At 47.1% G+C, this 25,188-nt stretch overlaps 1 protein-coding gene across 9 annotated transcripts in view; it reads left to right on the forward strand.

Moving 5' to 3' along the window:
- BIRC6 (baculoviral IAP repeat containing 6) overlaps positions 1-25,188 on the forward strand; it is a 771,630-nt gene that overhangs the window by 280,120 nt on the left and 466,322 nt on the right. For 7 of the 9 annotated variants that reach the window (XM_063917949.1, XM_063917953.1, XM_063917950.1 and 4 more), the window contains exons 31-37: positions 1,758-1,891; positions 2,002-2,139; positions 2,856-2,983; positions 3,980-4,111; positions 4,750-4,965; positions 6,512-6,695; positions 6,925-7,083. In XM_063917949.1, coding sequence (XP_063774019.1) covers positions 1,758-1,891; positions 2,002-2,139; positions 2,856-2,983; positions 3,980-4,111; positions 4,750-4,965; positions 6,512-6,695; positions 6,925-7,083 — 1,091 coding nt within the window. The remainder of the gene's footprint in view (positions 1-1,757; positions 1,892-2,001; positions 2,140-2,855; positions 2,984-3,979; positions 4,112-4,749; positions 4,966-6,511; positions 6,696-6,924; positions 7,084-25,188) is intronic. The other 2 variants (XM_063917952.1, XM_063917956.1) reach the window with 2 other exon arrangements.

Below are 25,188 nucleotides of genomic sequence, written 5' to 3' on the forward strand. Positions count from 1 at the left end.
GACAGGACTTGTTGCAACAGGGGCCCTGTATGTTCCAAGACTTACCGCGTCTGCGTTTGACGGCATGGCGGTTGAACGCCGGATCCTAGCAGAAAAAGGCTTTCCGGATGAGGTTATTCCTACGCTGATAAAGGCTAGGAAGGACGTGACGGCTCAACATTATCACCGTATATGGCGAAAATGTGTTGCTTGGTGTGAGGCCAGGAATGCCCCTACGGAGGAATTCCAGCTGGGCCGGTTCCTTCACTTCCTACAGTCGGGAGTGACTTTGGGCCTTAAATTGGGTTCCATTAAGGTCCAGATTTCGGCCCTGTCCATTTTCTTTAAAAAAGAACTGGCTTCTCTGCCTGAAGTTCAGACGTTGTAAAGGGAGTGCTGCATATTTAGCCCCCTTTTGTGCCTCCAGTGGCACCTTGGGATCTTAACGTGGTGTTCAGTTTCCTGAAATCACACTGGTTTGAACCACTCAAGACGGTGGAATTGAAATATCTCACGTGGAAGGTGGTCATGCTATTAGCCTTGGCTTCGGCTAGGCGTGTGTCAGAATTAGCGGCTTTGTCACATAAAAGCCCCTATCTGGTTTTCCATATGGATAGAGCAGAATTGCAGACCCGTCCACAATTTCTGCCAAAAGTGGTGTCATCTTTTCATATGAACCAACCTATTGTGGTGCCTGTGGCTACTCGTGACATGGAGGATTCCGAGTTACTGGATGTGGTCAGGGCTTTGAAGGTTTATGTAGCCAGAACGGCTAGAGTCAGTGCTCCTGCTTCAAAGCAAACTATTGCTCGCTGGATCTGTAACACGATTCAGCAGGCTCATTCTGCGGCTGGATTGCCGCTGCCAAAATCAGTAAAAGCCCATTCCACAAGGAAGGTGGGCTCTTCTTGGGCGGATGCCCGAGGGGTCTCGGCATTACAGCTTTGCCGAGCGGCTACTTGGTCAGGTTCAAACACTTTTTTGCAAAGTTCTACGAGTTTGATACCCTGGCTGAGGAGGACATTGTGTTTGCTCAATCGGTGCTGCAGAGTCATCCGCACTCTCCCGCCCGTTTGGGAGTTTTGGTATAATCCCCATGGTCCTTACGGAGTCCCCAGCATCCACTAGGACGTTAGAGAAAATAAGATTTTACTTACCGGTAATTCTGTTTCTCGTAGTCCGTAGTGGATGCTGGGCGCCCGTCCCAAGTGCAGACTTCTTCTGCAATGCTTGTATATAGTTATTGCTTAAATAAGGGTTATGTTATAATTGCATCAGGGTTGAACTGATGCTCTGTTGTTGTTCATACTGTTAACTGGGTAAGGTTATCACAAGTTATACGGTGTGATTGGTGTGGCTGGTATGTATCTTGCCCTGGATTATCAAAATCCTTTCCTTGTACTGTCAGCTCTTCCGGGCACAGCTTCTCTAACTGAGGTCTGGAGGAGGGACATAGAGGGAGGAGCCAGTGCACACCAGAACCTAAATTCTTTCTTAAAGTGCCCATGTCTCCTGCGGAGCCCGTCTATTCCCCATGGTCCTTATGGAGTCCCCAGCATCCACTACGGACTACGAGAAATAGATTTGCCAGTAAGTAAAATCTTATTTTTGCTATAGTTGCTCTCACTGAAGCCTTTCCGTGCATAGCCCATAGCAAATATTATTATTATATATATTTTTTTTCCCCTAGCTGGCTACATTAATAAGTGCGTTCTATAACTCAATAAGATAAACATTTCAATAATTGAAACTTTCATTGGGCTGCACTTTATTTGCAGAGTCTTCATGCTACTTTCTTGCATAGGCCAAAGATCACTTAGTAATAGTGGAGTATTGGAAAGCTTACTGAATCTCTTGGACAGCCTTTTATCTCCTCTACAACCACATCTCCCTATATACAGACGCGGTGAAGGTAGTATGCTTAGTTTTTTATTAGTTTTTTGTTATAATCAAATTAAAAATTGCATTATTGTAAAATGCTTACTTGCTGCAATGATGATTCTAATGTAATAATTCTCATAGGTGTCTTGGACATTCCTATGATTAGCTGGGTCGTCATGCTGGTTTCTCGTTTACTGGATTATGTTGCTACAGTGGAGGATGAAGCTGCAGCCTCAAAAAAACCTTTAAATGGCAAGGAGCGAGAGAGGTTCTTATCAGGTATGTAGATACTAACAAACTAAACAACGCTCCAGGATAAGATTGGTTATCTAGGAACTAGGGCTAGCCAGCAGAAGGAGGTTTCTGAAATTTGGAGCACCTTGCTTGAAAGCTACAAAAATATACCGATACCCCTTTTCCACCTAAGTCCCTGGTTTGACATGAGATTTGGAACACAGTTCCAAACCGAGTCTGACTCCAGACTGACACCTTTCCTCCATGACTCTGACCCATATTTCCGGGTTGGAGCTATTTACACTACACATGTGCAGTAGTGGCTGGAGTCACAGGAGCAGTAGTAGCCCCAGTATAGAGACTCCTGCACGAAGCAGCGTCCCCATGGATCTCCCCATACTATAAACGGGAGACATTTACACTCTCTCTTAACCCAGGGGTTTCCTGGAACCAACCCTGCAAGTTAGCCATGTTGGATTCCTGGGTCACTGGACGCAGATTAGCCCTCTTCCACTGAGCTGCGAACCGGATTATAACTGCAAAAACCCGAGTTTTAGCGGCAGTGGAAAAGGAGTATAAAATTACTTTTCTCTGTCTAAACCTAGCACTTGGCTTAAGCATTTCCAATCATTGTATTTCAAAAATTTTGTTTTCATTGATAGTAATAATAAAAATGATTATTATACGTAAATGTTTTTCTCTTCACAAATAGGCATTAAGTAGTGAATTATGTCCATTTCCCTTATAATCCTTTTCCACAGGTAACCAGTGGAGTTTTATAAACAATAGCCTGCACACCCACAGTCTGAACAGGTCAACCAAAGGAAGCAGTAGTTTGGATAGACTGTACTCCAGGAAGATCAGGAAACAGCTTGTTCACCACAAACAGGTAATCTGTATGGTGGGGGACACACATTTTTAATGTAGACGATTGCGTATGCAATTTTTTTTTTTGTCTGCAGTGTGCATCTTTAGGGATGCACAGGTATACCTAGTTGTGCTGCTCGCAATTCGTTTCCAGCCATTATGTAATCTATCAAATATACAGATCAGTGGTCTTAATGTGACCAATGGTAAATGAACAAATATCTAACACTGAACTGTTGTGAATGATGATCAACTCTCTACATGTAGAGCAAAGGGCGTAATATGCGTAAGAATGATGTGTTCCTCTCAGAGTCCAGCGGATCAAATATGATCCATAATGTAATCTATGCCTCAAAAATCTCACATGGTTCATTTTTGTTTTCTAGATATTTATCAGGTGTTTTATTTACTTTAATTTAATGCCAGTATCTGCAAATGTGCCGGATTATCAGAGCACATGTTGGCCAAAAACATCTGATGCACCGCGTCAGTCATGTCATTGTACAATATGTTGGTAGAGGGTGATCTATTGATGACCCTATAATACACTTGTGCATTCGCCTGCAGTCTTTGGGGGACAATTTTGGAGCCATCAAATTTCCCCCCCACCTTGGTATTCAATTGCAGGCAGTTTTTCGTCCATTATTTTTAAGGCATTTTCACCAATGCCTTTTCAATTTTTTTTGGGAGGGGGGGGGGGGGGGGGGGGGGGGCGAAAAGGCATTGGCAAAAAAAATGCCTCAATCGTCCCATTTTTTGCAGGTGCGGAAACACTTGGATTCACCAATCCATATGTTTTTCACTCATGCTGAATTTTTTGCCAAGACGAAAACATTCAGTCCCTGCTATTGAATAGGGCAAATCCTCATTTGCCCTAAAAAATAGCAAACAGTGCATTTTTTTCACTTAGGCGGAAAAAGGCCCTAATTGAATATCCCCCCTTAGACAATACTGTGGAGCACAAGTGTAAGCGGACTCAAGTTATTTATTTCATTTAATAAATTAACTTTTCTTCTAGCAACTCAACCTACTGAAGGCAAAACAGAAGGCTTTAGTAGAGCAAATTGAAAAGGAGAAAATACAGAGCAACAAAGGATCTTCGTACAAGCTGCTTGTGGAACAAGCCAAGCTGAAACAGGCCACTTCTAAGGTGAGGGCTTGTTTAGCAATCTGCTTCTGCGGCTTAAGGCCAGTACACACCTGGCGATCCCCGCCGATGCTGACATTGGCGATGGCGGGGGCCTGGTGTGGTCCTCATCGGCAAGTGCCAAGTGCATACTCACTTGCTGATGCCGGCGGCGAAGGGAGCGACGGCGTGGGGGGGTGCGGTGCTCTGTTGTTTAAATAGGACCTCCTTCGTCTGTACATGTTCAGATGAGGGAGGGGGTAATTAATGATATTGAGTGTACACTCTGGACGAGATTGTGAAAGATCTCGCTCAGATCGGCCCTTCTGAGCGAGATCTTTCACTTTCTCGTCTAGCGTGTATGGGGCTTTAGTGCTGGGTAGGCTGCTTTCCTTCATGACTGCCTTTCAGCTTTGACTATTACTGAATAGTTATAGTATAATTGGCGTTTTTCTCCAGTGATTGGGGAAAAAGACACCACAGCTTTATATATAGTACCAAACAGCTGTGGAGTGTTTCTGAGATGTCACCTAATCACCAATCAGTATCCTTGTATTTTGTTGTTTTTATTACATAGGATTTGTTTAATTGGTGGTGTGGGCCTTAATTCTGTTTTGATATTTGGAAATTAAGTAAATGTCTGCTTTGTTTTACCCCTATAGCACTTTAAAGATTTGATACGTCTGCGCCGCACTGCTGAGTGGCCCAGATCTGCTCAGGACACAGAAGTATCCACAACGAAGGAGAGCCCAGAAATTGAGCCTCTACCTTTCACATTGGCACATGAGCGCTGTATTTCTGTTGTGCAGAAACTAGCTCTCTTCCTCTTATCGATGGACTTCACTTGTCATGCCGATCTACTCCTGTTTGTCTGCAAGGTACCAGCATTCCTTTCTTTACCGTTCATTGCTTTTGCATTATCTTGACTTAAATTACTTCCTTGAATTGCTTCTGTTGTGTAGTACACTTATCTTGTTTTAGACAGTCTAAACTATAGAAACCAGTAACAACTCAGCGATAAGCTAGCACAGTAAAAACTTACGATAGATTTCAGGACAAATGCTACAGGCTACAGCTCCGTCTAGTGGTGACTTTTATTTCAACTAGAAAAGTATTCTAATTTAAAGGTCAATTTTTTTCCAGTTTATTACTATACATAAACAGATGTTCAAAACACTGTATATTGTAGCATACATATAATTTGTACCACACATGTACGAATCCTGAGCTGCACCAAAAAATATATGCCCAGTTTGACCGCACATATCAAGATTGGGACCTGTTCTGTTGGTCTTGGAAGGGAAAACACAGTCCAGGAGTGGGCAATGTGCGCTCTTCCAGTTGTGTGTCCAGCATGCCTGTAATAATATGATCAAAACTGTTCAGTTTTTGGGGCTTAAAGTTAAGACCTCACAGGAATATTTTTGGAAGTGAACTGATTTAGTACAGGTGAAACTCAGAAAATTAGATTATCGTGCAAAAGTTAGTTTATTTCAGTAATTCAACTTAAAAGGTGAAACTAGTATATTATATAGACTCATTACATGCAAAGTGAGATATTTCAATCCTTTATTTGTTATAATTTTGTGATTGTGGTTTAGAGCTTGAGGAAACCACAAATCCAAAATCTCAGGAAAATTAGAATATTACATAAAATCAATAAAAAAAAAAAAAAAAGGATTTTAAATACAGAAATGTCGGCTCTCTGAAAAGTATAATCATGCATATGTACTTGGTTTGGGCCCCTTTTGCATGAATTACTGCCTCAATGCGGCGTGGCATGGATTCTATCAGCCTGTGGCACTGCTGAGGTGTAATGGAAGACCACAATGCTTCAGTAGCGGCCTTCAGCTCTTCTGCATTGTTCGGTCTCATGTTTCTCATCTTTCTCTTGGAAATGCTAATAGATTCTCTATGGGGTTCAGGTCAGGCGAGTTTTCTGGCCAATCCAGCACAGTAATCCCACGGTCATTGAAACAAGTTTTGGTACTTTTGTCAGTGTGGGCAGGTACCAAGTCCTGCCGGAAAATGAAGTCGGCATCTCCGTAAGGCTTGTCTGCTGAAGGAAGCATGAAGTGCTCTAAAATGTCCTGGTAGACGGCTGAGTTGACTCTAGACTTAATAAAGCACAGTGGACCAACACCAGCAGATGACATGGCTCCCCAAATCAACACAGACTGTGGAAACTTCACACTGGACTACAAGCATCTTGGATTGTGTGCTTCTCCATTCTTCCTCCATACTCTGGGACCTTGGTTTCCAGCCTGTGTTGATTTGGTGAGCCATGTCATCTGCTGGTGTTGGTCCACTATTTTTTTTTTACAGTTTGAATAATTGGAATTGAGATATTTTTTTGGCCTGTTTTTAATTGTCCCCATTTTTTTAAAAAACTCTACAGTTTTAATTTTTCTTTCAAATAATTAGGTCCTTGCCAGGATAGCAAATTCTACTCGCCCAACAATACATTTATGTGAAGTTGTGAATGAGCAGCAGTTGGAAAGGCTTCTGCTGCTTCTGGTTGGGACAGACTTCAATAGAGGAGACATTTCTTGGGGCGGTGCCTGGGCCCAATACTCTCTCACCTGCATGCTCCAGGACATCTTAGCAGGTACAGTAGATTAGTTCTAGCAGAATCTTTCATGCTTTTTGTCCCAGTCATTTATAACCATTCCCGGTGTATACTCCTTAATATTAAAATGGATATACAGTAAAGTCTCTTCAATGCCTCTCTGTATAAGGCATTACAGTGTGACTAGTATGGCCACATTGTTAATGGCTTTTAATGCTCTTGACTGTAAATGTGTAATAAAGAGCTAGGGTCTTTCTATGTCTTACAGGCGAGCTGTTAGCCCCAATAGCAGCTGAAGCCCTGGATGAAGGCACCATGGGAGAGGAGGCTGGTGCTTCAGCTGGGGACTCTGATGACTCTTTGCCGCAGTCCTCTGTCATCCCCTTGGTTGAGACTGTGGATGAGCCTTTAACCCCTGATATCACAGGTAAACAATAGGGACATCGTAAGCAGAAAAACTCATCTATTGTATAGAAGAATATTTTGAGATGATAGGCCATGATTCATCCCTTTTAGAATGTCCATGGTAAAAATGGGATCGTTCTGGTTGTTTGCATGCAATTTATTTATATATAACACCTCATGAAAGTCCTAAATCCAGACAACACCACAAAAATTGCTTTCTGAAATAAAAGGAGAAATGCATAAGAGCATGATTTATATATATATATATATAGATATAGATATATGGAGTAAGCGTTGGTGGCACTCAGGCAGACTTAGCAGATGCAAAGATAAAATTCCATTATTTGCATCTGCTAAGTCTGCCTGAGTGCCACCAACGCTTACTCCATATACTTGTCTCATTGCTGACCTGGAGGGCACCGCAGCAAAGGAACCTTTCCATATACAGTGGGAGTGCCGGTATGATTTTGGAATTATAGATATAGATATATATATATATATATATATATATATATATAGATAGATAGATATATAGATATATAAAACAATAGTGCAAAATAGCGCTGCTACCTAAATAACAAGACTAGTAACATTAAAAATGAAAACAGTCAGAAACACTTCCCCTATTTTAGGGGGGCTGCTAAAAGGGTCCTCTTGTATGAACTCTATTTCAAAAGTCCAAATAGATAAAATGTACAGAATGGTAGAACCCAGCGCCTTATGTGTTATGCAAACTCCAAGTGCAAACTTAAATAGTTATATGCGTACCGCATCCCATGTGGATATCAAGCATGTGATATAAATCGTAGTTCTCCTGATGTCGGTCCTGTAGCTTTCCCACTAACTTCGTGGACGGTCCGTATGAAAATTAGAAGAATACCACAAAATAGTGTAATATTGCCAGCATATATGAGGTGTGCATAAGTAAATTTTCTGATGTGATTGGTAATAGTGCCTTTAAATAAACAGTGCACCCAGTGTCATAATGAAATGACTGTGAGAAAGTGCCCACCGCCTGTAGTAATATATATAAGTACCCTCAGGACTTGTAAAACTTGCATGTAGGAATAACTTTATATGCTTCTTCGGGGTATATGCAATAGCGGGCGAATTGCAAAAAAAGGCGAATTCCGGAACGTTTTCGCCTCAAAAAATCAATTCGCCTATGCAGTGCAGTACTTTTTCGCAAGAAAACGGCCCGTCAAAATTCGCCTTTTCTCAATTCGCCTTTTTCCGCATTCGCCTTTTCTGCAATGGTACAGATGCTGCAATTCGCCTCCAGCATATTCAATTCAAGTTTGGAAATTCGCCTGCAGTGCTTTTAGACAGCAAATTCGCGATTTTCACTCCGCCACACTTTGGAGGGTGAAAACAAATAAAAAAAATTTAAATATGTTTTTTTTTGTGTTTTTTTTTTTTTGAATAGCAGATCTATTTATATTAGAAGGGATTAGGTACTTTTTTTTTTTTGGGGGGAGGCACAAATATTATTTATATATTTTTAAAAAATTTTTTATTTTTTTTTTTTTTTTTTTTTTTATTGCTGGAACGGTAAAATCAGGGAAAAAAATGGCGTGGGGTCCCCCCTCCAAAGCATAACCAGCCTCGGGCTCATTGAGCTGGTCCTGGTTCTAAAAATGCGGGGAAAAAATTGACAGGGGATCCCCCGTATTTTTAAAACCAGCACCGGGCTCTGCGCCTGGTGCTGGTGCCAAAAATACGGGGGACAAAAAGAGTAGGGGTCCCCCGTATTTTTAACACCAGCATCGGGCTCCACTAGCTGGACAGATAATGCCACAGCCGGGGGTCACTTTTATGCCGTGCCCTGCGGCCGTGGCATCAAATATCCAACTAGTCACCCCTGGCCGGGGTACCCTGGGGGAGTGGGGACCCCTTCAATCAAGGGGTCCCCCCCCCCAGCCACCCAAGGGCCAGGGGTGAAGCCCGAGGCTGTCCCCCCCCATCCAATGGGCTGCGGATGGGGGGGCTGATAGCCTTTGTGTTAAAAAAAAAGATATTGTTTTTTCCATTAGTACTACAAGTCCCAGCAAGCCTCCCCCGCAAGCTGGTACTTGGAGAACCACAAGTACCAGCATGCGGGAGAAAAACGGGCCCGCTGGTACCTGTAGTACTACTGGGAAAAAAATACGCAAATAAAAACAGGACACACACACCGTCGACAGTAAAACTTTATTTCACACTACCGACACACACATACTTACCTATGTTCACACGCCGACATCGGTCCTCTTCATGTAGAATCCACGGATACCTGAAAAGCAAAGTTCAATATACTCACCTTAACCAGGGTCCAGAGATAAATCCACGTACTTGGCAAAAAAAGAAAACGCATTTACCCGCACCAAAAACGGACTGAAAGGGGTCCCATGCTGACACATGGGACACCTTTCCACGATTAAGATCTGTCAGTGACAGCTGTCACTGACAGGTCTCTAAGCCAATCAGGAAGCGCAACTTCGTTGCGCTCACCTGATTGGCTGATCGCTGTGACAGCGCATCGCACAGCTCCCTCCATTATATTCAATGGTGGGAACTTAGCGGCTAGCGGTGAGGTCACCCGCCGGTCAGCGGCTGACCGGCGGGTGACCCCACCGCTACTCGCAAAGTTCCCACCATTGAAAGTAATGGAGCGGCTTTGCGAGGCGCTGTCAGAGTACAGACGGCGTCCAGCCAATCAGGTGAGCGCCACGGCAGTAGCGCTTCCTGATTGGCTGAAGGGACATCAGTGACAGGAGTCACGTGATGTCCCGGCATTCGGGGGAAGGGGTCTGATGTGAAAACATTGGACCCCTTTCAGTCCGGTATGGCTCGGTGTTCGGTTTGTTTTTTTACAAAGTACGTGGATTTACCTCTGGACCTGGACCTCTGGACGCTGGAAGGTGAGTATAATTTTTTGACAGGTACCCTCGGATCGTCGGAGATCGTTGCAGTCGGCGTGTCAACACAGGTAAGTATGTGTGTGTCGGCGTATGAAATAAAGTTTTACTATCAAGGTGTGTGTGTCCTGTTTTTATTTGGGTATTTTTTTCCCAGTAGTACTACAGGTACCAGCGGGCCCGTTTTTCTCCCGCATGCTGGTACTTGTGGTTCTCCAAGTACCAGCTTGCGGGGGAGGCTTGCTGGGACTTGTAGTACTAATGGAAAAAACAATATCTTTTTTTTTAACACAAAGGCTATCAGCCCCCCCATCCGCAGCCCATTGGATGGGGGGGGACAGCCTCGGGCTTCACCCCTGGCCCTTGGGTGGCTGGGGGGGGGGGACCCCTTGATTGAAGGGGTCCCCACTCCCCCAGGGTACCCCGGCCAGGGGTGACTAGTTGGATATTTGATGCCACGGCCGCAGGGCACGGCATAAAAGTGACCCCCGGCTGTGGCATTATCTGTCCAGCTAGTGGAGCCCGATGCTGGTGTTAAAAATACGGGGGACCCCTACTCGTTTTGTCCCCCGTATTTTTGGCACCAGCATCAGGCGCAGAGCCCGGTGCTGGTTTTAAAAATACGGGGGATCCCTGCCCGATTTTTCCCCTGCATTTTTAGAACCAGGACCAGCTCGATGAGCCCGAGGCTGGTTATGCTTTGGAGGGGGGACCCCACGCCATTTTTTTTTCGGGTTTTTCCCCGTTTTTTCCCGTTTTTAAAAATCGCGGCAAAATCCGCCAAATCGGCCGATTTTCGCCCGCGACTCTGGCGAATCCGTTTTTCATTGCATATGGTGAATTCCGGAAGCCACCTTCCGGAATTCACCTGGCGAATTTGGTCGAATTGAAAAAACGGCGATAATTGCCGCGATTTCGCCCGCTATTGCATATACCCCTTCTCCTGTGGTTCTTGTTGGGGACCCTTAGAAATAAAATAGAATCTCCTCAGTTTCCTGTCCTCTGGTCCAGTATCCTAGAGCTCACACAGCCTTGCTCCTGAAATTCTTATTTCATGTTCTGACCCCAGTATCTGCTGTGCATACTAGTTCCCAAACACAGTATACTGGACCAGAGGACAGGAAACTGAGGAGATTCTATTTTATTTCTAAGGGTCACCAACAAGAACCACAGGAGAAGAACCATATAAAGTTTTCTCCAACGTTCTAGTGGATGCTGGGGACTCCGTAAGGACCATGGGGAATAGACGGGCTCCGCAGGAGATAGGGCACTTTAAGAAAGCTTTGGATTCTGGGTGTGCACTGGCTACTCCCTCTATGTCCCTCCTCCAGTTAGATCCTGTTAGATCCTGTGCCCAGAGGATGAAGGGCGCACTGCAGGAAGCTCTCTTGAGTTCTTTGCTATAGAAAGCATTTTTGTTTTGGATTTTCACTTTTTTACAGGGAGCACTGCTGGCAACAGGCTCCCTGCATCGAGGGACTGAGGAGAGAGGGGCAGACCTACTTAACTGATAGGATCTGCTGCCTCGGCTACTGAACACCATTAGCTTCAGAGGGGGTGAACACAGGTTCGTCTTGGGTGTCCACCCCCGGAGCCACGCTGCCGTTCTCCTCACAGAGCCAGAAGAGCAGAAGCAAGAAGACGTCTCAGGTGGCAGAAGCCTTCAGCTTCACAGAGGTAACGCACAGCACTGCAGCTGTGCGTCATTGCTCCACATCACCTCACACACTCCGGTCACTGTATGGGTGCAGGGCGCAGGGGGGGGCGCCCTGGGCAGCAATAGTTACACCTCTTGGATGGCAAATAGGTATATACATGTACAGCTGGGCACTGTACATGTATATAATTGAGCCCCCGCCATTTTCTCTAACGTCCTAGTGGATGCTGGGGACTCCGTAAGGACCATGGGGAATAGACGGGCTCCGCAGGAGACTGGGCACTCTAAGAAAGATTTAGTAATACTGGTGTGCACTGGCTCCTCCCTCTATGCCCCTCCTCCAGACCTCAGTTAGAATCTGTGCCCGGAAGGAGCTGGGTGCATTTTAGTGAGCTCTCCTGAGCTTGCTATTAAGAAAGTATTTTAGTTAGGTTTTTTATTTTCAGAGAGCTTCTGCTGGCAACAGACTCTCTGCTACCTGGGACTGAGGGGAGAGAAGCAAACCTACTAACTGCGGCTAGGTTGCGCTTCTTAGGCTACTGGACACCATTAGCTCCAGATGGATCGAACACAGGAACTTAACCTTGGTCGTCCGTTCCCGGAGCTGCGCCGCCGTCCCCCCTCGCAGAGCCAGAAGACAGAATCCGGCGGGTTGAAGCAAGGAGACGTCAAAATCGGCGACAGAAGACTCCTGTCTTCATATGACGTAGCGCACAGCACTGCAGCTGTGCGCCATTGCTCCCACACTAACCCACACACTCCGGGCACTGTAGGGTGCAGGGGGTGGGGTGGGGGGCGGCAATTGAGTACCTCCTGGCAAAAAGCAGCATATATACAGCTGGGCACTGTAATATGCATGAGCCCCCGCCATTATTTTTACACAAAATCGCGGGACAGAAGCCCTCGCACTCGCCAGCGCCATTTTCTCTCCACAGCTCCGCTGAGAGGAAGCTCCCCAGGCTCTCCCCTGCAGACTCACGGTAGAAAGAGGGTAAAAGAGAGGGGGGGGGGCACATAAATTTAGCGCATTAATCATATATACAGCAGCTACTGGGTAAACACTAAGTTACTGTGTAATTCCTGGGTTATATAGCGCTGGGGTGTGTGCTGGCATACTCTCTCTTTCTCTCCAAAAGGCCTTGTTGGGGGTCCTGTCCTCATATAGAGCATCCCCTGTGTGTGTGGTGTGTCGGTATGCTTGTGTCGACATGTTTGACGAGGAGGGCTATGTGGAGGCCGAGCAGGTGCAGATGAATGACCTGATTGGATGGATATGTGGAAGGTGTTAAATGATAATGTAAACTCCTTGCATAAAAGGTTGGATAAAGCTGAAACCTTGGGACAGTCGGGGTCTCAGCCCATGCCTGATCCTACAGCGCAGAGGCCGTCAGGGTCTCCTAAGCGCCCACTATCCCAGATTGTTGACACAGATATCGAAACGGATTCTGACTCCAGTGTCGATGGCGATGATGCAAAATTGCAGCCTAAAATGGCTAAAGCCATCCGCTACATGATTATAGCAATGAAGGATGTATTGCACATATCAGAGGTAAACCCTGTCCCAGACAAGAGGGTTTATATGTTTGGGGAGAAAAAGCAAGAGGTGACTTTTCCCCCTTCACATGAGTTAAATGAGTTATGTGAAAAAGCTTGGGATTCCCCTGATAGGAAAGTGCTGATTTCCAGATGGTTACTTATGGCGTACCCTTTCCCGCCAACGGACAGGATGCGCTGGGAATCCTCCCCTAGGGTAGACAAAGCTCTGACACGCTTATCTAAGAAGGTGGCCCTGCCGTCACAGGATACGGCCTCCCTCAAGGATCCTGCGGATAGGAAGCAGGAAAGTATCCTGAAGTCTGTTTATACACATTCAGGTACTCTACTGAGGCCGTCAATTGCGTCGGCCTGGATGTGTAGTGCTGTAGCAGCGTGGACAGATAATCTGTCTGAGGAACTGGATACCTTGGACAAGGATACTATTTTACTGACCCTGGTGCATATAAAAGACGCTGTCCTATATATGAGGGATGCCCAGAGGGACATTTGCCTACTGGGCTCTAGAATAAATGCAATGTCAATTTCTGCCAGAAGGGTACTGTGGACTCTGCAATGGACAGGTGATGCCGACTCCAAAAAGCACATGGAGGTGCTCTCGGACCTAGTTTCCACAGCTACGGCTGGGAAGTCAAATTTTTTGCCATATATTCCCTCACAGCCTAAGAAAGCACCGTATTACCAAATGCAGTCCTTTCGATCACAAAAAAGCAAGAAAGTCAGAAGTGCATCCTTTCTTGCCAGAGGCAGGGGTAGAGGAAAGAAGCTGCACCATACAGCTAGTTCCCAGGAACAGAAGTCCTCCCCGGCTTCCACTAAATCCACCGCATGACGCTGGGGCTCCACAGGAGCCAGGAGCGGTGGGGGCGCGTCTCCGAAATTTCAGCCACCAGTGGGTTCGCTCACAGGTGGATCCCTGGGCTATACAGATTGTGTCTCAGGGATACAAGCTGGAATTCGAAGTGATGCCCCCTCACCGTTACCTCAAATCGGGCCTGCCAGCTTCCCCCATGGAAAGGGAGGTAGTGTTAGCGGCAATTCACAAATTATATCTCCAGCAGGTGGTGGTAAAGGTTCCCCTCCTTCAAAAGGGAAGGGGATACTATTCCACAATGTTTGTGGTACCGAAACTGGACTGTTCGGTCAGACCCATATTGAATTTAAAGTCCCTGAACATTTATCTGAAAAGATTCAAGTTCAAAATAGAATCGCTCAGAGCGGTCATTGCAAGCCTGGAAGAGGGGGATTTTATGGAGTCTCTGGACATCAAGGATGCTTACTTGCATGTCCCCATTTATCCGCCTCATCAGGAGTACCTCAGATTTGTGGTACAGGACTGTCATTACCAATTCCAGACGTTGCCGTTTGGGCTCTCCACGGCACCGAGATTATTTACCAAGGTAATGGCGGAAATGATGGTGCTCCTTCGAAAGCAAGGAGTCACAATTATCCCATACTTGGACGATCTCCTCATAAAGGCGAGGTACAGAGAGCAGTTGCTGATCAGCGTAGCACACTCTCAGGAAGTGTTGCAACAGCACGGCTGGATTCTGAATATCCCAAAGTCGCAGCTGATTCCTACGACGCGTCTGCCCTTTCTGGGCATGATTCTGGACACAGACCAGAAGAAGGTGTTTCTCCCGGCGGAGAAGGCTCAGGAGCTTGTGACTCTAGTCAGAGACCTCTTAAAACCGAAACAGGTGTCGGTGCATCACTGCACGCGAGTCCTGGGAAAGATGGTGGCATCATACGAAGCCATTCCCTTCGGCAGGTTCCATGCGAGGATCTTTCAGTGGGATCTGTTGGACAAGTGGTCCGGATCGCATCTTCAGATGCATCGGCTGATCACCCTGTCCCCCATGGCCAGGGTGTCTCTTCTGTGGTGGCTGCAGAGTGCTCACCTTCTCGAGTGCCGCAGGTTCGGCATACAGGACTGGGTCCTGGTGACCACGGATGCGAGCCTCCGAGGATGGGGGGCAGTCACTCAGGAAAGAAACTTTCAAGGGTCGTGGTCAAGTCAGGAGGCTTGTCTGCACATAAATATCCTGGTACTAAGGGCCATATACAACGCCCTGAGTCAAGCGGAGCCTCTGCTTCGCAACCAACCGATGCTGATTCAGTCAGACAACATCACCGCAGCGGCTCATGTAAACCGCCAGGGCGGCACAAGAAGCAGAGTGGCAATGGCGGAAGCCACCAGGATTCTTCGTTGGGCGGAGAATCACGTGCAAGCACTGTCAGCAGTGTTCATTCCGGGAGTGGAACACTGGGAAGCAGACTTCCTCAGCAGGCACGACCTCCACCCGGGAGAGTGGGGACTTCATCAAGGAGTCTTCACGCAGATTACAAATCGATGGGAACTACCACATGTGGACATGATGGCATCCCGCCTCAACAAAAAGCTAAAAAGGTATTGCGCCAGGTCAAGGGACCCTCAGGCGATAGCTGTGGACGCACTAGTGACACCGTGGTTGTTCCAGTCGGTCTATGTATTTCCTCCTCTTCCTCTCATACCCAAGGTGCTGAGAATCGTAAGAAGAAGAGGAGTGAGAACAATACTCATTGTTCCGGATTGGCCAAGAAGGACTTGGTACCCGGAACTGCAAGAAATGCTCACAGAGGACCCATGGCCTCTGCCTCTCAGACAGGACCTGTTGCAACAGGGGCCCTGTCTGTTCCAAGACTTACCGCGGCTGGGCGGTTGAACGCCGGGTCCTAGCGGAAAAAGGCATTCCGGATGACGTTATTCCTGCGCTAATAAAGGCTAGGAAGGACTTGACAGCAAAACACTATCACCGTATATGGCGAAAATATGTTGCTTGGTGTGAGGCCAGGAAGGCCCCTACAGAGGAATTCCAGCTGGGCCGGTTCCTGCACTTCCTACAGTCTGGAGTGACTATGGGCTTGAAGTTGGGGTCCATAAAGGTCCAGATTTCAGCCCTATCCATTTTCCTTCAAAAAGAACAGGCTTCTCTTCCTGAGGTTCAGACGTTTGTTAAGGGAGTGCTGCATATTCAACCCCCTTTTGTGCCACCAGTGGCACCTTGGGATCTCAACGTGGTGTTGGGTTTCCTGAAATCCCACTGGTTTGAGCCACTTAAGACCGTGGAGCTAAAGTATCTCACGTGGAAGGTGGTCATGCTATTGGCCTTAGCTTCGGCTAGGCGTGTGTCAGAATTGGCGGCTTTGTCATGTAAAAGCCCCTATCTGGTTTTCCATGTGGACAGGGCAGAATTACGGACTCGTCCACAATTTCTGCCGAAGGTGGTGTCGTCTTTTCATTTGAACCAACCTATTGTGGTGCCTACGGCTACTCGTGACTTGGAGGATTCCAAGTTGCTTGATGTAGTCAGGGCTTTGAAGATTTATGTGGCCAGGAGGGCTGGAGTCAGGAAAACTGACTCGCTGTTTATCCTGTATGCATCCAACAAACTGGGTGCTCCTGCTTCAAAGCAAACTATTGCTCGCTGGATCTGTAACACGATTCAGCAGGCTCATTCTGCGGCTGGATTGCCGCATCCAAAATCGATAAAAGCCCATTCCACAAGGAAAGTGGGCTCTTCTTGGGCGGCTGCCCGAGAGGTCTCGGCATTACAGCTTTGCCGAGCATCTACTTGGTCGGGTTCAAACACCTTTGCAAAATTCTACAAGTTTGATACCCTGGCTGAGGAGGACCTTGTGTTTGCCCATTCGGTGCTGCAGAGTCATCCGCACTCTCCCGCCCGTTTGGGAGCTTTGGTATAATCCCCATGGTCCTTACGGAGTCCCCAGCATCCACTAGGACGTTAGAGAAAATAAGATTTTACTTACCGGTAAATCTATTTCTCGTAGTCCGTAGTGGATGTTGGGCGCCCGTCCCAAGTGCGGATTTTATTGCTTAATAAAGGGTTATGTTATGTTGGCATCCGTGGTTGATGCTTTGTTGTTGTTTATACTGTTAACTGGGTATGTTATCACAAGTTATACGGTGTGATTGGTGTGGCTGGTATGAGTCTTACCCTGGATTCCAAAATCCTTTCCTTGAAATGTCAGCTCTTCCGGGCACAGTTTCCTTAACTGAGGTCTGGAGGATTGGCATAGAGGGGGGAGCCAGTGCACACCAGTAGTACTAAATCTTTCTTAGAGTGCCCAGTCTCCTGTGGAGCCCGTCTATTCCCCATGGTCCTTACGGAGTCCCCAGCATCCACTACGGACTACGAGAAATAGATTTACCGGTGAGTAAAATCTTATTTTTTCACGATTTTGAGCGGGATAGAAGCCCGCCGCCGAGGGGGCGGGGCTTCTCCCTCAGCACTCACCAGCGCCATTTCTCTCTCCACAGAACACTGAGAGGAAGCTCCCCGGACTCTCCCCTGCTTTCACACGATGAAGGGGGTTTAAAAAGAGAGGGGGGGGCACATAATTGGCGGATACAATATAATACAGCGCTACTGGGGAAAAACATTCTGTGTTGGTCTCCAGGTTGTTGCGCTGGTGTGTGTGCTGGCATACTCTCTCTCTCTGTCTCTCCAGAGGGCCTTTCAGGGGATACTGTCTTCAGAAAAAGTTTCCCTGGGTGTGTGCAGTGTGTCGGTACGGGTGTGTCGACATGTTTGATGAGGAAGGCTCGCTAAATGTGGAGGGGGAGTGCTTGAATGTCAGGTCGCCGTCGGCAACGCCGACACCGGACTGGGTGGATATGCTAAATGTCTTGAATGCAAATGTAAATCTGCTGCATAAAAGTTTAGACAAGGCTGAAGCTAGGGATCAGTCAGGTAGCCAGCCCGTGCCTGTCCCTGGGGAGCCAGGACCTTCAGGGTCTCAAAAGCTCCCCATATCCCAGGTCGCTGACACAGATACCGACACAGATACTGACTCTAGTGTCGACTATGAGGATGCAAAATTACAGCCGAAGGTGGCAAAAGGTATTAGGTACATGATTATTGCCATAAAGGAGTTTTTGCATATCACGGAGGAACCCCTTGTCCCTGACACGAGGGTTCACATGTATAAAGGGAAAAGGCCTGAGGTCACGTTTCCGTCCTCATTTGAGCTAAGCGAATTATGCGAAAAGGCTTGGGAATCTCCAGATCGGAGACTACAGGTTCCCAAAAGGATTCTCATGGCGTATCCCTTTCCACAGAAGGATCGGATACGATGGTAATCTGCGCCTAAAGTAGACAAGGCGCTGACACGCTTATCCAAGAAGGTGGCACTGCCTTCTCCGGATACAGCTTCCCTCAAGGATCCTGCTGATCGCAAGCAGGAAATCACCCTGAAGCACATTTACACACATTCAGGAACTATAGTTAGGCCGGCCATGGCGTCGGCCTGGGTTTGTAGTGTTGTCGTGGCATGGGCAGACTTCTTATCTACGGAGATTGACACCTTAGATAGGGATGCCATTCAAATGACCATAGAGCATATCAGAGATGCTGCCTTTTATATGAGGGATGCTCAGAGAGACATTTGTTTACTAAGCTCTAGAATAAACGCTATGTCTATTTCTGCTAGGCGGCTCCTGTGGACCCGACAGTGGATGGGAGATGCCGACTTGAAGCGGCATATGGAGTCATTGCCGTACAAGGGGGAGGAGTTGTTTGGAGAAGGCCTCTCGGACCTAGTCTCTACCGCTACGGCTGGTAAATAGAATGTTTTACCTTATGTTCCCCCGCAGCGTTCCAAGAAGGTACCACATTATCAAATGCAGTCCTTTCGTTCCAATAAAAACAAGAAGGTACATGGATCGTCCTTCGTTGCCAGAAGTAAAGGCAAGGGAAAACGGCTGCACTCAGCTAGTTCCCAGGAGCAGAAGTCCTCCCCTGCTTCCGCAAAGTCCACAGCATGACGCTGGGGCTTTCCGGGGGGGGGGGGGGGGGGGGGGGTCAGATCAAGTGGGGGCACGTCTTAGTCTTTTCAGCCACGTCTGGGTTCAATCACAGGTGGATCCCTGGGCAATAGAGATTGTTTCCCAGGGATACAGACTGGAATTCGAAGCCATGCCCCCTCGCCGGTTTTTCAATTCGGCTCTGCCAGCTTCCCCGTTAGAGAGGGAGCTAGTGTTAGCGGCAATTCAAAAATTGTACATTCAACAGGTGATAATCAAGGTTCCTCATCTCCAGCAAGGAGAGGGTTATTATTCATCCCTGTTTGTGGTACCGAAACCGGACGGTTCGGTCAGACCCATTCTAAATCTAAAATCCCTGAACCTGTACTTGAAGAGGTTCAAGTTCAAGATGTAATCGCTCAGAATGGTCATCGCCAGCCTGGAGGGGAGGGGATTGGATGGTGTCCCTGGACATAAAGGATGCGTACCTTCATGTTCTGATTTGCCCCCCTCACCAGGCGTTTCTGAGATTTGCAGTACAGGATTGTCACTACCAATTTCAGACGTCTTTCCACGGCCCCGAGAATTTTCACCAAGGTAATGGCGGAAATGATGGTGCTCCTGCGCAAGCAGGGAGTCACAATTATCCTGTACTTGGACGATCTCCTTATAAAGGCGAGATCTCGGGAGAAGTTGCTGGACAGCGTGTCTCTGTCCGTGAAGACGTTGCAGAGGCACGGTTGGATTCTCAATTTACCGAAATCCCAGCTAGTACCTGCAACGCGTCTGACCTTTTTGGGCCTGATTCTAGACACAGACCAAAAAAGAGTTTTTCTCCCGGTGGAGAAGGCTCAGGAGCTCATAGCCCTGGTCAGGAACCTTTTAAAGCCGAAAAAGGTTTCTGTGCTTCATTGCACAAAAGTTCTGGGGAAGATGGTGGCTTCGTACGAGGCCATCCCCTTTGGCAGGTTCCATGCGAGGACCTTCCAATGGGACCTATTGGACAAATGGTCCGGGTCCCATCTACATTTGCAGAAACAGATCACCCTGTCTCCCAGGGCCAGGGTATCTCTCCTGTGGTGGCTGCACAGTGCTCACCTCCTAGAGGGTCGCAGGTTCGGCATTCAGGACTGGATCCTGGTGACCACGGACGCGAGCCTCCGAGGTTGGGGAGCTGTCGCACTGGGAAGAATTTTCCAAGGTCTCTGGTCAAGCCTAGAGACTTGTCTCCACAATCAATGTCCTGGAGTTAAGGGCCATTTACAACGCCCTACGCCAGGCGGAGGAATGGCTTCAGAACAAACCGGTTCCGATTCAGTCGGACAATGTCACGGCAGTGGCTCATGTAAACCGCCAGGGCGGCACAAGGAGCAGAGTGGCCATGGCAGAGGCGACCAGGATTCTGCGCTGGGCGGAAGGCCATGTAAGCGCGCTATCAGCAGTGTTCATCCCGGGGGTGGTCAACTGGGAGGCGGAGTTCCTCAGCAGGCACGACCTGCATCCGGGAGAGTGGGGACTTCATCAAGAAGTCTTCACACATATCGTGGATCGGTGGGAACTGCCTCAAATAGACTTGATGGCGTCCCGTCTCAACAAAAAGCTAAAGAGGTATTGCGCCAGGTCAAGAGACCCTTAGGCGGTAGCGGTAGACGCTATGGTGACACCATCGGTGTTCAGATCGGTCTATGTGTTTCCTACTCTGCCTCTCATACCCAAGGTGTTGAGATTATGAAGACTAAGAAGGGTCAGAGCAATTCTCATTGTTCCAGATTGGCCAAGGAGGACTTGGTATCCGGATCTGCAAGAGTTGCTCACAGAAGATCCGTGGCCTCTTCCTCTAAGGCAGGACCTGCTGCAGCAGGGGCCCTGTCTGTTTCAAGACTTACCGCGGCTGCGTTTGACGGCATGGCGGTTGAACGACGGATCCTAGCGGAAAAAGGGATTCCGGAGGAGGTCATTCCTACCCTGATCAAGGCTAGGAAGGATGTGACATCGAAACATTATCACCGTATATGGCGGAAGTATGTTTCTTGGTGTGAGGCCAGAGCTGCTCCTACGGAGGAGTTCCATTTGGGCCGTTTGCTTCACTTCCTTCAAACGGTAGTGAATTTGGGCCTAAAATTAGGGTCCATAAAGGTCCAGATTTCGGCCTTATCCATTTTCTTTCAAAGAGAATTGGCTTCTCTTCCTGAAGTACAGACTTTTGTGAGCAGCAGCATATTCAGCCTCCCTTTGTGCCTCCGGTGGCGCCTTGGGATCTTAACGTGGTATTAAGTTTCCTCAAGTCACCTTGGTTTGAACCACTCAAAACTGTGGAGTTGAAATACCTCACTTGGAAAGTGGTCATGTTGTTGGCCTTAGCTTCTGCAAGGCATGTTTCAGAATTAGCGGCTTTATCATATAAAAGCCCATACCTAATTTTTCACGTGGATAGGGCAGAGTTGAGGACTCGGCCTCAATTTCTGCCCAAGGTGGTCTCATCTTTTCATATGAACCAACCTATTGTCGTGCCTGTGGCTACTCGGGACTTGGAGGACTTTGAGTCCCTGGATGTGGTCAGGGCTTTGAAGATTTATGTGACCAGAACGGCTAGAATCAGGAAGACTGAAGCTTTGTTCGTTCTGTATGCGGCCAACAAGGTTGGCGCTCCTGCTTCAAAGCAGACTATTGCTCGCTGGATCTGTAACACTATTCAGCAGGCGCATTCTACGGCAGGATTGCCATTACCCAAATCGGTTAAGGCCCATTCCACTAGAAAGGTGGGCTCTTCTTGGGCGGCTGCCCGAGGGGTCTCGGCATTACAGCTTTGCCGAGCGGCTATTTGGTCAGGTACCAACACTTTTGCGAAGTTCTATAAGTTTGATACCCTGGCTGAGGAGGACCTTGTGTTTGCTCAATCGGTGCTGCAGAGTCATCCGCACTCTCCCGCCCGTTTGGGAGCTTTGGTATAATCCCCATGGTCCTTACGGAGTCCCCAGCATCCACTAGGACGTTAGAGAAAATAAGATTTTACTTACCGGTAAATCTATTTCTCGTAGTCCGTAGTGGGTGCTGGGCGCCCGTCCCAAGTGCGGACTTCTTCTGCTAGACTTGTATATAGTTATTGCTTCAATAAGGGTTATATTATAGTTGGTCGGTCTTGAACCGAGGCTATGTTAATTGTTCATACGGTTAACTGGGTAGTTTATCACAAGTTCTACGGTGTGATTGGTGTGGCTGGTATGAATCTCGCCCTTAGATTACAAAAATCTTTTCCTCGTACTGTTCATATCTTCTGGGCACAGTTTCTCTAACTGAGGTCTAGAGGAGGGACATAGAGGGAGGAGCCAGTGCACACCCAGAATCCAAAGCTTTCTTAAAGTGCCCTATCTCCTGCGGAGCCCGTCTATTCCCCATGGTCCTTACGGAGTCCACAGCATCCACTACGGACTACGAGAAATAGATTTACCGGTAAGTAAAATTTTATTATTCCTACATGCAAGTTTTACAAGTCCTGAGGTTACTTATATATATTACTACAGGCGGTGGGCACTTTTTCACAGTCATTTCATTATGACACTGGGTGCACTGTTTATTTAATTGCACCATTACTAATCACATTAGAAAATTTACTTATGCACACCTTCATATATGCTGGCAATATTACACTATTTTGTGGTATTCTTCTAATTTTCATACGGACCGTCCGCGAAGTTAGTGGGAAAGCTACAGGACCGACATCAGGAGAACTACGATTTATATCACATGCTTGATATCCACATGGCATGCGGTACGCATATAAGTATTTAATTTGCACTTTGAGTTTGCATAACACAGAAGGCGCTGGGTTCTACCATTCTGTACATATCTTTCTTTCTATCTATCTATCTTTCTATCTATCTTTCTATCTATCTTTCTGTCTGTCTGTCTGTCTGTCTGTCTGTCTGTCTGTCTGTCTATCTATCTGTAAGTAGTTACAGCTTTTCTATGTGGTAGTTACTAAGCTTGCACATTGTATTAGTAAACATTCATTACAGTCGCTTCCCTTTTTATTTCTTTTATCTTGTCCCTGCATACTCCTCTCTGTTATACTGCAATAATCCTTGCAGAGTACAGTGTTTCTCTTTCATCCATCTGGGGGACGCTTCGCACTTCCTGATATGTTAGTGTGTGTGTGTGTGTGTAGGGAGTTTGGCACAGAACCTATAGAAAACAAACTCCTCCCCACTCTAACCCCTCCCATCTCCTGCCTGACCAACAATCACCTCAGTTTTAGTTTTGTGCCTGTGGAGTACAGGCAAGTTTTGGTTTTTTTTGTGCCTAAGCTTTTGGTTAGGTTTCTTTTTGTTTTATTAGCATTTTTCTGAAGTACTTAAGGCCTAATTCAGACCTGATCGCTTGCTAGGTTTTTTTTGCAGTCCAGAGTTCGCATAGTCACCGCCCACCGAGGAGTGTATTTTAGCTGTGCAAGTGTGCGATTGCATGTGCAGCTTAGCGGTACAAAAAGTTTGTGCAGCTTCTGAGTAGCCCAGTACTTACTCAACCGCTACGATCACTTCAGCCCGTCTGGGCCTGGAATTGATGTCAGACACCCACCCTGCAGACACTTGGGAACACCTGCGTTTTTCCAGTACAGCTAGAGTGGGGTTAGCTAGACAAGTCTTTTTCCCCCCACTGTAAATGGCCTCTGGATAGTCACCATACTAAGGTCACTGGGGCTCTCTATCCAAACAGAGATCCGAGGAGGCACTGTTAAGGTAGGACAGCCACAATCTGTCTTTGCAGCGTTGGGCTGTTACTACTATTGCGATGTATGTATATGCAGGTGTGGGGTGTCTTCCCCCCCAACCCCCCAGCGCTGTGTGATGTTTGTGTACAGCGGTCTAACAAGCGGAACCGCTAGGTGCAGAGGACATGCTGTTACTCTTACTGCTACCTTGCACACTGAAGGGAGACAGCGGGCTCGTAAACAGGTGGAGCAGGACTGAAGGAGAGGGAGAGGAGGAGCCTTGGCCCTTCTACTGAAGGGGAACCACGGTCCTACTGAAGGGGATATTACGGACAGCCGTGGCGGTGAACTGAGGGGGAACTAATCACTTCCCGCCTTGCTATTCCCGCTCAGATTATACATGGATCCAGCTTCTCACCCTGTTTAGTAGAGGCGGGGACCAGGCAACAGCAAGTATTATAGTTATCCCTGTGTTCGTTTTTGTTGCCTTTCTATATTTGTATAGCCTTTAGTATAGTGATAGGTTCCTTACTTGTGGTGAGGCTCACTATTCGTATCTAACTCACCCTGTTCTTTACACAGGACGGGTTCATATATTACAGGACACATTATTAGAAGAGAGTTTTATCTTAGTTTTAATTCTCTATTGTGCAGGATTTTTTTTATTACTTATTGCTTCTTTATTGGATCACTTGTAGAAATTGAAATATAATAAGCCGGACAAATCTACTAAAAGGAAAACATGCTCAGTTGTTTATTTTGCCTGTTCACAGTGTGGCTCCATACTTTCAAAGGGTATCACGGACCCAGGTACTCTCTGTTCTACATGCTCTGGAACATCTGTTGCGGACCAGCAGAGAGGTTCTGCGGATCAGTTCTCACCTCTGTGGGCCAAGAACATGGCCGATGCTATAGCAGACTTGCGTCAGTCCCAATCGGGTACTGATTCAGGTCAGACTTCTGAGGAGCCACTATGGGCGAGTAATATGGGCAAGTGTCTCTCTGACCTAACTCAGTCCTTGAACAAGATAGTGACTACTTCGGGTAATTCTACTGCCACTAAACGCCCGCAGCAGTTACCCGCTACATCTTTCCCTGGGGAGAAAAGTAGTCTCTCCATTAGAGGAAGGTGAAATAGCCCCTGAGTGGGAGGATGCCTCTGCTTGGGAAGAGGCGGAGCTATCTACAAGCTCAGGAGTCAGATTACCGATGGAAGCCATTCGTCAGACTTTTAGTCTTCAGGATACGGCAGTAGCGGAGACATTGACAGCCTTTTTCAAATGGCAGAAAAGACAAATGGCTGTATTCCCTTCTTATTCGCATTTTGCGGATATTTTAAAGGAGGCCTGGCTTAAACCGGACTCTTGTTTTCAGGCTCCTAAAGGCCCATACACACTTGACGATGCACACGTCGTTAACGACTTCCCTTGAACAGCTGAGCAAAGGACATGAGCATACACACTACCAACAACCAAAGACCATTCATCGTTGAAGCATCCAAGCTG

The sequence above is a fragment of the Pseudophryne corroboree genome, chromosome 4 (assembly GCF_028390025.1).
Source record: "Pseudophryne corroboree isolate aPseCor3 chromosome 4, aPseCor3.hap2, whole genome shotgun sequence".
NCBI lineage: Eukaryota > Metazoa > Chordata > Amphibia > Anura > Myobatrachidae > Pseudophryne > Pseudophryne corroboree.